Raw genomic sequence first — 13,088 nt, forward strand, 5'->3', positions numbered from 1 at the left:
GAGTATTGTATTGACCTGAATCAAGTCTTGCCTATTATTGCTGGGCAAAAGCAGTTTGATAGGAAGAAGTCTGTATTTCTATCGAAAAGTAGTTACGAAAGGAGGAGTTTTCTTGCTGAGGGAGAAAACTTTTCACTTTAAAATTGAGAAGTGCAGTGTAGTAATTTATTGTCAACTGGTAGTTATCGTTCAAACTAGATAAAGAAAAATGTAGTATTAAACCAACTCCAATCCTTTTTTGCTAAGACCCGCATAAAAATATGCCGCTGACGTGAGTAAAGCTAAAGCAACAGTAGTATTTATATCATTCGTAGGCGCTGCTAATTCACCATGGGGTAACTGTATAATTTTACCAGGTAAAAGAGCACTCGACCAATTCGAAACAAAAAGAAAAAGGAACATAGTTCCAATAAAGGGAACCCAGTGACCATATTCTTCTCCAATCTGAGTTTTGCTCAAGTCTCAAATAAACTCAAGGACATATTCTAAGAAATTCTGACCGTCGGTCGGGATGGTTTGTGGATTCTGAACAGCTATGATAACTGAACCTAGCAAGACAGTAATTACGACCCAAGAAGTGATGAGTACTTGGGCATGAATTTGGAAACCTCCTATTTGCCAATAGAAGTGTTGGCCTACTTCTACACCCGATATATCGTATCGTATAACCCCTTGAGTGTTTTAATGGAACATGGTATAATATTCATATTGTCTTCTCATAGAAATGGAACTTCAAAAAAGTTCTTCTTCTCTTAAGAAGCAAATAGCATTTCCTATTGATTTGTCCCCTGGACTAGACCTATGTAGATTCGGAATTATCCGTCACTACGCTGTTCCCAAGGACTAGCAAAATCGAAATAGCGAAATTCTTGGGTCATCCCAATGGGTTTAGAAACCACACGTTTCTCTGGATCATCATAGCGTATGTATTGGTATGCCATTTTAGAAAGCACAACAATGGAAATGGGTAGTCAGTATTGGTATAAGATCTATTCCCATGTTCCGATCTTTTCATTTTATGTACCCATTTCTTGGGTAAAATCTCCCAACACCCGCCCCTTCATACTTGGGGGGCGTAGTTGACTAAATCAATCCAGTTGCTAACATCAAGGAATAACCAACTATGAGGTCCACGTAACATGACATCATAATAAGTATCTCTTAGAAAGTCTGGCATTACTATTAAGTCTTCGTTCACAGTCCGAAGAAGGTCAGGCATAGGGATGGCAATTTTATCCATGGATCTGGATACCCATGGATACCCGACCCGGTTGGGCATGGGTATGGAGTGCATTTCTGCCCATGGGTCCGTGGATATGGATACCCACGAACAGTCGGGTTGGGCATGGTTATAGTTTGTGCTCCATGGATATCCAATGGATACCCGTAGGACTTGTGGGGCCATATGCCAGTGACAGTAGAAAGAAGGAATCAATGGAAAATTGCAGGCAATATGCACGCCCATAAGCTATATGCCGCAGAATCAACCTCTGGTATGTCACACTTATGGACTCATTGTATTACTTGTTACCTACTTATGCATGTAGCTTATGTTGTCATTTGTGAGTGAATGGTGATGAGTTAATTTGATCTTGGGGGAGGCTTCATGCTGACTTTTCTATACCCATGGAGCTCCATGGGTATGTGGGTATCCAAAGGGTTTGGGCATGGGCACCAGTTGTGCCCGTGGATAATTTGATGGATGGATAGAGGGTAGGAAGATGGGTCATGGGTTGGATTTGGACCAGCTCCACCCGCCCCAAACCCGACCCATTGCCATCCCTAGTCAGGCATGTCCCATTGTGAGGGTATCTGTTTCCCTTTTTGCTCCACTAATCTTGTGCATTCTGCACAAATCCTCATAAACAAGTCGGAAGCCTCCGGCGGAGCGCTTTCCGCATCTGACCTAGTTGATGAGCCACTAGAAAAAGACATATGAGTTTGACTTTCTTGAAAAAGCGTATATCACTGGACGTGAGATCTCCATAGAGAATCAAATCTCTATCATTCATTGGAATTTCCCATCTTTTTCAGCTCTGCTCCCTAAAAAAAGGGGGACTTTCTAAAGTGACTGGGTTTTTTACCCAAGAACCTGCTATTAAAGAGAAAGAGACGGACTAACAAGAAACAGCCTTGACTTATTCCTACCTGGGACTGAACACCTACACAATAGAGATTTGGAGAAGTAACAACATTGTTCTTTTTAAGTACAGTAAGATTTCAACAAAAAGAATGGGGGTCTTCCCCTCGCTTTGAGGGTCGCTTGAATTTGAGTTCGTTTGCTGGTCAGGATCGCCTCGAAAGCCGTTTGCGGACGCATACGTTTTCTCGCTTCATTGTTATACGATTTTATTCAAACGAGATCCCTACCTACGACATAATTAGCGGGTCAGCCTGCCTTTAGCCTTGGAAGAACTATTTGGTTGGTACTTGATAATTTCTATCTGTGGCTACTCCGCGAGCCCTTGCAAAATGGGACTTCCCTAGCTATCAGTCTAAGAATGCTTCAACGAGAAAACAAGCTGGCACATGACATCGTCTACCAACTGAGCTATTTTCATCGCCATTGAAGCAAGTTTAACGCAAGCTCTACTCCCGGAAAGACATGAACTCGGTTCCCGTACTGGTCACATGCAATTAGAGCCTATCATCCGCAGATATGGGGTGTATGTCTTTACTATACACATATTTTTATTCATCCGTGATAAATGAGTGCTTCTCAATCGTTCCAGTCCCATCCTTGCGTCTCTCTCCCGGTCATGCCGTCTTCTTCGAATCCTCCTTTACGATGGTGGTATTTTAGATAGCCTGAAAGGCCCCGTCAGCGATAGAAGCTATGGGTTTTTTACTTGCGGTAGACTGTACCTTTTTTATTTATTTCTTACCAAGACTCTCTTCTACGAATTCTTGGCGTAAACCCCCGGAGGGCGTGCCCCGCAGGGCGTTTGTTCAACATAACAAGAGCAAAGCTTCAAATCAGCTCATTTTCTTTCTCATGTAAAAATGGGTACTCCGCTGCTTTGTTTTTTTCCTGAGGATACCAACTTAACCAATGGAATGGAATGCATTCATCATCGGTATGGATTTGATACCAACTCCCTATCGTTCTTTCGTCTATTATGAGATTATAAGACATTAACATGCGCCAGTAACATTAAGCATGATCATATCCGGAGGAGCTAGATTGTCAAAAGATAAGGAAACCTTAGATGCTTCATGATTTTCTCTTTGGCTCGATTGCTTTATATTTGTCTTATTTTAGGAAGGCCTAAGAATGGAAGAGAATGAGAGATATTCATGTTATCGCGAGCCACAGGAGACGACTAGTCATGTACAACCATTTCGATCGCTTTAGCGTGCTGTCTTCTTGTCTCTACTCGAGATCTATTCTATAATTTGACATGTGTGGCATGGGGGCCGGCGGTATTGTGTGTTGTTGAAACACTGGTAGCGAAAACTAGAGTGGAATGCTTGACGAAGACACTTGGGTTCCATGACGTCTACGCTGTAGACAGTGAGGGACGAAAGCTAGGGGATTTCCCAAAATGGTCATACTCTTTTACTGAGTTATCAAACCTGCCTGCACCAGCCAACCTACCGCGACACTTGGTCGGTACGTGTTGTTTATCTCCACGCTATCTGTGACAGTTAGCACGCTCCTTTATTACAATCTGTGTATTATTCAACTTAATTAGATAAAGGCCTCTCATTATTTGTTTAAATCTTTGCTACTTACAGATGTGATTGGTGTCGGGAATCCTACCCAAACTTGGAAAAGAACTATTCTATTTGGCACTTGAGAAACCGATATAGGATTTAGGTCGTCCCGACTAGTAACAAAAGGGAAATTGGGCCCATTCACAAGAAATGAGAATTCTCGTTCGTATAGTATAAAAGAAGGAGGTCGGCACTGTGCTTTGGACAAATTGACTTTCTTCGCCATTCTCCTTTTTCATCTATATACACAATTCTACTTGATTTGCCCTTGAATAGTAAGCCCCGGAATTACTAAATTGTATGGTTGTTTTCCGCGTGGTGAGCAGGATCCAACCCATCGAGCGGTGGCCCTATCCAACGGTTGGTTCTTGTTATAATGGTTGGGGAGACCTTTGATTGTGAATACCAAGTGGAACAAGCAAGTAAAGAGGGAAGGCAGTCTAAGTTTCCAATCCAGTGTCCTAAGCGCCCTGCTTTCGTCTTGATTTATTGCATAGGTAGTGTGCAGCTGCTGCCCGTTTCAAACTTGTACTCCTCTGGTAGTGTAGTAAAGCCCATTAGAAGTGAGATTCGTTGATTCTATCAATAATCTTAAACTTAAACCTCGTGAAGCCCTACCCTAGGTAAAGGGCTTCTGCTACCAGACGGATTGGGTGAGGAAACGTATGCACGGCTTCACTATTTAGTAAGGGCAGCGGCTTTAGAGTAGGAAAGGGTGTGGCCATAGTTTCTTGCACACCGAAGCTATTAGCGACCCGCTTTGGAGACTCATCCCAGGGAAAAGGTAGGAGCGCCAAAAGCATCTGTTGGTGGGTAATCAGCGGAGCAGCTTCTTTACATGCTGAAGTAGATATGTATGGTCTGGGGAAACCGACAAAGGAACCATAAGCTAGAATACTGGTATCAAGAGATGACAGGTACAACCCCATCTTCTATTCTGAAAGGAAAAAAGAAGAGGTGCACACGGCTAACTAATCTAAATAATGAGTGAGAAAAGACCTTCCTTCGTGGGCATTGACCGCTAAAGATGCCACTGCTTCTCAATCCGGACAACAACTAACGCTTCTTTTGGTGTTACTACCCCAAACCCCAATCATTCTGTTCGCTCATACCACGTATCAATAATCACTCCAATCTGACACCTGCGCCATGTTTCTCGATCAAAAATGAATGAACTTCTAGTTCAGAAACCAATCGTGTGGATACGTGGACACAATGGGATTATTCCTGCGAGTAAGAAGCGTTCACAATCGGGTAATTCGTACCTCTAGCTGTCTAAAAATAAATATCTCACCTAGCAGGAACCTAAATCCCAACTAGATTAGATGGAAATGCGTATCATGTGAGGAATCAATCCTACACTCCTTTCTGGTTATTTGAAAGTCGTGCTAGCATTCTTTTTTATAAACAGGAATGGAAACAGAGCTTTAGCCTTACTTAGCTTTATAAAGAGAAACAACTTATCTCCTTTCCTTTGCAACATTACCGAAGGAAGCTCGACGTGAGGATTTATAGATATTATTGTTATATATAACTTGTGTCTTTCATCATGACTAGGGTTTCGTTTCCTCGCGCAGCAGTGAGTACCCATAGTATCTATCATTTACGGCTAGGACGCCCTCTAATCCACCTCATGCTAGGAATCCATCTCTATGCTTTGGTTGGGGTCTAGCGGATTCAAAGCCATCGGATCTTAGTCAAATGCACTTTTTTCCAAAGAAGACAGATTGAGAAAGGCCTAGCGGTATTAAAGCAAACCAAGCCCTGACGACTCCTTTCCTTTTTACAGGTCTACAGGACCCGAAGGGAGAAATAGACCCGCACCGGACGAGTTAAGCGCTAGGCGTTTTCTCGCTGGTTAGCGCATCCGTGTACCATGGACCCCATAACCCATTGTATGCCCTAAAGCCCTGAACCCCACTTTCTCTGCCTTTCGAAGGTCATACCACTAGTGTAGTACTGAAACGAGGATTGCGCCTAGCGTAGGACACCTAACTTGACTCAGCATCCCTTCCTAAAAACAAACAAGGTGGGTTTGTTTAAACAATGGGTACTTCCGGAATCGAAGCCAAACAAAGGGCGAAGCCTAGGACTTGAAAGAAAACGGAAGTAGTGATACGAAAACCAAAATAAGAAAGAATTAGACGAATAGGACTATCTTATCCACAGTGTTTTTCAACACACCCTCATCAGATCATTTACGCGGGTCTGACACAAGCAGTGAAGAAGAGGGCACTGGTAAGCTACTCCTATAACTTGATTTCGAAAAACTTTCTCACATGAACAATTAGAATAGCGAACTTCACCAAACCAACCCTTCTTTTTCGCCAGGTCTTGTCTAGTTACTTTCCAAAGAGGATGCCCACTTTAAAAAGGGAAAAGGCAAGGCTTGATCTTATCCACCAGCCTCTGCAGCCCCTTTTCCTCTAATCCAGTACTAAGCGCTATCGAATTGACATAGATAAACATGGAGAGAGAAATCAAGTCCCGGCAGTCCAGTCTTTTCTTCTACCAGCTCTAGTGCTAGCTTTCTCCGATCTCTCTGTAGATAGCATTAAATAGGGGTAGGTACCATATTCATAATACTAGAAGGTGATCCCTTCTTAGAGACATGACTGCGGGGTGAGGTTTCCAATTGATTTGTATTCACCGGGACCTCCCCTTATTGGATTTTCTCCACTTTTCTAGTTGTTGTGGAAAGAATGTTGAGTAAATGAGTTTAAGGGGTGGTTTTCTGTTTACTTTTTTTCAGCCTACATCGTCTCTCTTCTAGAACATCACAATCATCAGTGTCTGAAGTTTCATGATGAATATTGGTTTCACATTTTATTGCTTACGTGAGGAAATATCAATTTGGAACTCGAATTTGTATTTGAGTTATGATGAGGAGTGAGGTAGATTCGCATTGTTGAAGAAAGCAAAGAAAAAGGATGCTGCTATGGCTTGCTTGTGGCTCTTTCTTCTATTGGCTAGTCTCAGGCATGATAGTTTCAATTTCTTTTGGAAAGCAAGTACGGCTCAGTCATAAGTGTTAGTAATAGCATGAAGTAAGTTGTCGGTAGCCGGCATTAGGTAGAAGGAAAAGCTTCTCAAAAGCATCCAGAAATATCATAGAATGGTGATCAAGATCACCTTCACGGGAATCATCCTTTGCAAATTGGGGGAAGGGAACCAATCAAGTCACCAAGAAGTTCCCGAAACTTGGTTTAGTATTAAGGTTCTTCTCTTCCAGCATTTAGTATTCAAGTTCTTCTCTTCCAGCCCCCTGGCCCCTCTTTGATAAGTCAAGTTTTCAAAACGAAAAGCAAATGAAAAATCTGGTTCGATGGCTCTTCTCCACTACCCACTTTACTACTTTCTATTTTTTCTTATGTATTAAGTTTCCCTTAATATATAATTTGATATTACTTTCGATTTTTATATTTTTATTCCTTTGTCGTTTTATATTCTGCCTAATACCAATTTTCAATCTTTTTAGTTCGTGCTTCGTCGGCTCCTCCTTTCTGATCACTCTCCCGCCAGAGATTCAAGACCCCCAGGCTCTAGCTCATTTAGCAGGGCTAAACTTCTATCTGAGTCTTTACGAGCAGGATCCGGGATGGGTTACATTCATTCAGAACGAGCTTAATCATAATACCCCCCTGGAAGACATACCTGGGCGGCTTAAGCTCTTCCTAATGGAAGAAAAGCTCTCTTCTATGCGACAAGATGTCATTCAGGAATTTGTGGCGCTTTATCAAAGAGTAGGGCCTTATCTATCGATCGAGCCCTACTTGGTCGATGAAGCGCTTTGTTCCTATCTGGACCATATTCACGCAACTGATTCTTTCACTGTTCTCCAAGCGTCTTATCAAGATCTGCGGGAGAATGAGGGAGGATCCGTTTTCTTTCGAAATGTTGTTTCCCACAACCGGGATCTCCTTGAGGCGGAAAGCTCTGCAAGGAGGTGCCTGGAAGTGGAACAGAGGATCCGGTGGGAAGAAATCCCCAAGAGCAAGGCAATTCTCAAAAGAGCTGAGCACGAGCATGCTCTCGACTTGTTTAAGTCGGAGGATCTTAGAAGGGAATTAGAAAAAAAGAGCGGGGTAGCTCAGTAATTCTGATTCTTTTCTCTTCCAGCCCCCCGGCCCCTCTTTGATAAGGAAAGTTTTCATTTCTCAAATCAAAAATGACAAATATGGTTCGATGGCTCTTCTCTACTAACCACAAGGATATTGGGACTCTCTATTTCATCTTCGGTGCCATTGCAGGAGTGATGGGCACATGCTTCTCCGTACTGATTCGTATGGAATTAGCCCGACCCGGCGATCAAATTCTTGGTGGGAATCATCAACTTTATAATGTTTTAATAACGGCTCATGCTTTTTTAATGATCTTTTTATGGTATTCCGGCGATGATAGGTGGATTTGGTAATTGGTTTGTTCCGATTCTGATAGGTGCACCTGACATGGCATTTCCACGATTAAATAATATATCATTCTGGTTGTTGCCACCAAGTCTCTTGCTCCTATTAAGCTCAGCCTTAGTAGAAGTGGGCAGCGGCACTGGGTGGACAGTCTATCCGCCCTTAAGTGGTATTACCAGCCATTCTGGAGGAGCAGTTGATTTAGCAATTTTTAGTCTTCATCTATCAGGTATTTCATCAATTTTAGGTTCTATCAATTTTATAACAACTATCTTCAACATGCGTGGACCTGGAATGACTATGCATAGATTACCACTTTTTGTGTGGTCCGTTCTAGTGACAGCATTCCTACTTTTATTATCACTTCCGGTACTGGCGGGGGCAATTACAATGTTATTAACCGATCGAAACTTTAATACAACCTTTTTTGATCCTGCAGGAGGGGGAGACCCAATATTATACCAGCATCTCTTTTGGTTCTTCGGTCATCCAGAGGTGTATATTCTCATTCTGCCTGGATTTGGTATTATTAGTCATATCGTATCGACCTTTTCAAGAAAACCGGTCTTCGGGTATCTAGGCATGGTTTATGCCATGATAAGTATAGGTGTTCTTGGATTTCTAGTTTGGGCTCATCATATGTTTACTGTGGGCTTAGACGTTGATACGCGTGCCTACTTCACCGCAGCTACCATGATCATAGCTGTGGCCCACAGGAATCAAAATCTTTAGTTGGATCGCTACCATGTGGGGAGGTTCGATACAATACAAAACACCCATGTTATTTGCTGTAGGGTTCATCTTTTTGTTCACCATAGGAGGGCTCACTGGAATAGTTCTAGCAAACTATGGGCTAGACATTGCTCTACATGATACTTATTATGTGGTTGCACATTTCCATTATGTACTTTCTATGGGAGCTGTTTTTGCTTTATTTGCTGGATTTTACTATTGGGTGGGTAAAATCTTTGGTCGGACATATCCTGAAACTTTAGGCCAAATCCATTTTTGGATCACTTTTTTCGGGATTAATCTGACCTTCTTTCCCATGCATTTCTTAGGGCTTTCGGGTATGCCACGTCGCATTCCAGATTATCCAGATGCTTACGCCGGATGGAATGCTCTGAGCAGTTTCGGTTCTTATATATCCGTAGTTGGGATTCGTCGTTTCTTCGTAGTTGTCGCAATCACTTCAAGCAGTGGAAAGAACCAAAAATATGCGGATAGTCCTTGGGCTGTTGAACAGAATCCAACAACACTAGAATGGTTGGTACAAAGCCCTCCGGCCTTTCCGTTGATTGCGAAATTAATGGAAAGGGGTTGTGAGCCCGATTGGAAAAAAAGGTTGATCCACGCGGAGCACAACGTGATCTGACTGCTACACAACGGAAATTATCTACTAGTCTAGAGGAAAATTCAGTTGGGCGTCATCATGGGTGTAAAATCGGAGAAACGAAGAAACGCGTGAACTCTGCTGGTCATATAATCCAATATATGCCATGGCTCCTGCCATTGGTGCCGTGATCTCGAGGACTTGACGTCGTTCCGGGTGTCGCAGCCAGCCAAGAGCCAAGAGGCAACCTGTGGTCGCTGCCGTTTCTCTCTCGTTGCGTTGTGGATCCATCGCCGCCTCAACTCTCTCATCGCTTTCAGCTCCTACGTACGCATGCACGTCCGCTGGCTGCTGAAGGATCGAGCCAAGGTCAGCTGGAACAGACTGTCAGTGGCATTAACAAGCACTCGTACGACGTACTACCTACTACGTACATGGGATGGGAGTGCGACGGTACTGATATGAAAACATCTGAACGCAACCAACGCGTTCGGATTGACGTACTACCGACGATCGACATGGAATTCTATTCTACTAGAACGGCATCATATCATGCGCGATGGGAGGTGACGGCTGAGGACGTTAGAATACACTTGCCGATTATTCGCTTGACCCAACATTGATTCCCTTTTTCAGTGACATTCTCGGGGGTTGATTAGATCTTGTCCAGATGATTAGAGCTTGGTGCGGTTTAATTAATCGGCGTTTCTATGCTTCTCCTCGTCTCGCCGACGTGAGGAGGCCTCATTTTGTTAAAAAAAACACTCTGTAAATGCTGTAAAAACAACTTCAGGCCTTCAGGGGTTTCGCGCTCCAAACTGAAGGTGCCACTGTAGAGTGCCGTGGTTTTGGTGAACTAGCAATCAAACGGCAGAGTGCACGGGATTTTCTACTCTCTTTGGTGCAAGTTCAGACATCGTTGCTTCTTTGCTGTACGCATGTATCCCAGTTACGGTGCTACGTGCAAACCTCGTGGATCTGGGAGACGATGACGACGGCCACGAGGCCAGATGATGACGACGCCGGTGAAGTGAACAGTGCAGTCAAACCACACGGGCTGGATTGGAACCGTGCGGGCACGCGGGGCCCAGCTGTCTGCCAAACGTACCCACGGCAGGCACAGCCCGGCCGGTTCCCGTCTTGACCGGGGCACGACTGGACCGGCGTGTGAGCCTCGTGATCGGCGGAGATGCCATGGCAATTCAATTCTGCGGGTAGAAGATTCCTTCCATGTCGAGCGAGCTGGCAACCAAGTTCAACCATGCATGCATGGGCGACGACCCGGTCGACACGCACAGAGCAACGAGATCCCCCGCACAGTACGTCTTGGGCTGCTTGCAATTTGCAAACCCGAACCAAAATTATCATGTTCAACGATGATATGTATATGCTTAATCATCTGTTAATTTGCTGCGGGCCAAGTCAGCTGGAACAGAATATAGTATGTCTGTAACATTAACAAGCACTCCTGTACGTTTCCCCTCCAAAAAGAATCACTATACGTGTACGTACGTTGGGAGTGAGGCTGACCTCGTCTTAACATACCAACGCATCTGAAATTCTGAGCGCACCGAACGCGCTCGCAGTGAGAGACGTAACGATCGCATGGAATTCTTCCCTAGATCGGCTGGATCATGGGACAGGGACGTGGCGTGCGTACGCTGGGGGAGAACACAATTATTTGGTGCAGTTGTGGCCGCCGAAGTGACGGATGACACAACAACTGCTTATCTTCCTTGACCCGAAACCGGTTCTTTTTCCCAGTCACATTAATTCTCGCGGAATGATTTGATCTCGACTAGAGCTTTGGTGCGTTTTGTATGATTCTCCTCGTCGTTCTTCGTCTTTCGCGAGGAGGTGGCGAGTCATCATTTCGATGACAGAATTCAGCGTCCTGTGCTCGTGGTGCACTTGATGAAAAAGGTGATCGAACTTAGGTATAATCTCTTGGGGTGGAGCCCGCAGCTCGTGTGATCACTCTGATCAAGCGCACACAACATCTACAGCTGGACTAGGCAAACCGGGCTCTCAAACACCCGCGGACGTGTTAGGGCATGTCCGTGACCACTAACTGATCAGCCCTTAAATTTGCTCATCTGCATCCGGATACCTCATACTAAATCTCTTAAATCCATACAAAAACATGCAACGAAAAAAAATTCACATACTATATGGATCAACTATCCTAGTCCTCGTCGGAGATGTTCACTATCTTCATGCTCGACTCCGGATATGTGCGCAGCAGCCGCAGCTCCGGCTCCTCCGAGTCGGCCTCCACATCCATCTTCGCTCCAACCTTGTCGAAGAGCGGTTTGGTCGCTGCCCGTTCCTGCTGGGTGAACTACCGGTTGGCCTCCACATAGGCCTCATCCTGGATAGACTCCAGGATGGCCTACTGCACCGCCATCTCGTCTGCTTGGGCGACGACGAACTCCGCCTCCGCGTCCTCCATGTTAAAGCTCGGAGCCTGCGCCAGCTCCTACTCCGGTTGCTTTGTATTGTCTGCCTCCTCCTCCTCCTCCACCACCTCCATCAAAGCCGGCTGCTACTTCTCTTCTTCCTCCTCCTACTTCTCCGGCTCGGCGAGTCCGAAGGCAGCCCGGCAATGCGGGCAGCGTGTGCGGCGCGCCTCGCCCGAATCTCCTGCTCGATCTGGGTACCGGCACTCCGGCGTGAGCATAGCGTATGCGGTTATTTTTTGCCGGACCATGGCGAAGCCGAAGAGCGTGGGAAGAGCGGTGAAGCGGGAGAGAGGAGGTGGATGGCCTTCGGTTGGCGGCGCGGAGAGGGAGGAAGTGGATGGGCTAGGGTTGGGGGGACGCCGGTCGACTTAAATAGCCGAATTTGGCCTCGGGCGGCGAGCCGGAGCGGCGCCACACTGCGTTCACAACCCGGCCCACCAGAGGAGACGTCCGTCGGACGGCAGGTTTTCGGCAGATTCCACGTGGGACCCCGTTGTCAGTCCGACGTGGCCGTGGATTTCCAGGTTTCATTCTTCTTTTCTCTCTGTTTTTCATTTGTTTCTTTGGTTTTATTTTTCATTTTCTTTTTTCTTTGGTTTATTTTGTTTCTTTTTTGGTTTTCTTTATTTATTTTGCTCTTCATTCTACATTTTTTGTATATATGTCAACAGCATCTTTCCAATACATGTTTAACATTTTTCCAATACGAATTTAAATTTTATTTAATACATGGTCAACGTTTTTCTATACACATTATATATATATATATATATATATATATATATATATTAAATGTTTGATTAACATTTTCCGAATACAAGATTGATATTTATTGAATACATGGTGAACATTTTTTATACATTTTAAACATTTTTAAATACTTGATTAATAGTTTTCAAATAAGAAGATTAATATTATGTGCGTACATGGTCAATATTTTTTCTATACACTTTTAACATTTTCCAAACGCTTGATTAAGATTTTTCAAACACTTGTTCAACATTTTTTCAAATGCTTGAGTAACATTTTTATATACATGAAAAAAATTCATCATTTTTAATACATTTTTAACATTTTTCTATACACATTTAACATTTTTAAGTGCTTGATTAACATTTTTTAAATACTTGTTTAACATTTTTTTCAAATGTTTGATTATCATTTTTACAT

At 44.0% G+C, this 13,088-nt stretch overlaps 1 protein-coding gene and 1 pseudogene across 1 annotated transcript; one reads left to right on the forward strand and one right to left on the reverse strand.

The window, feature by feature from the left end:
- Positions 1-216: 216 nt before the first annotated feature.
- On the reverse strand, positions 217-722 carry LOC125507235 (annotated as a pseudogene).
- A 6,278-nt stretch (positions 723-7,000) lies between these two features.
- Positions 7,001-7,814, forward strand: LOC125507236. The gene has a single exon (XM_048671883.1). It carries the CDS (start codon positions 7,026-7,028, stop codon positions 7,812-7,814), a length of 789 nt encoding a protein of 262 aa, XP_048527840.1. The 5' UTR covers positions 7,001-7,025.
- The last annotated feature ends 5,274 nt before the right edge of the window (positions 7,815-13,088 follow it).

Source organism: Triticum urartu, chromosome 5 (genome assembly GCF_003073215.2).
Source record: "Triticum urartu cultivar G1812 chromosome 5, Tu2.1, whole genome shotgun sequence".
NCBI classification, from domain to species: domain Eukaryota; kingdom Viridiplantae; phylum Streptophyta; class Magnoliopsida; order Poales; family Poaceae; genus Triticum; species Triticum urartu.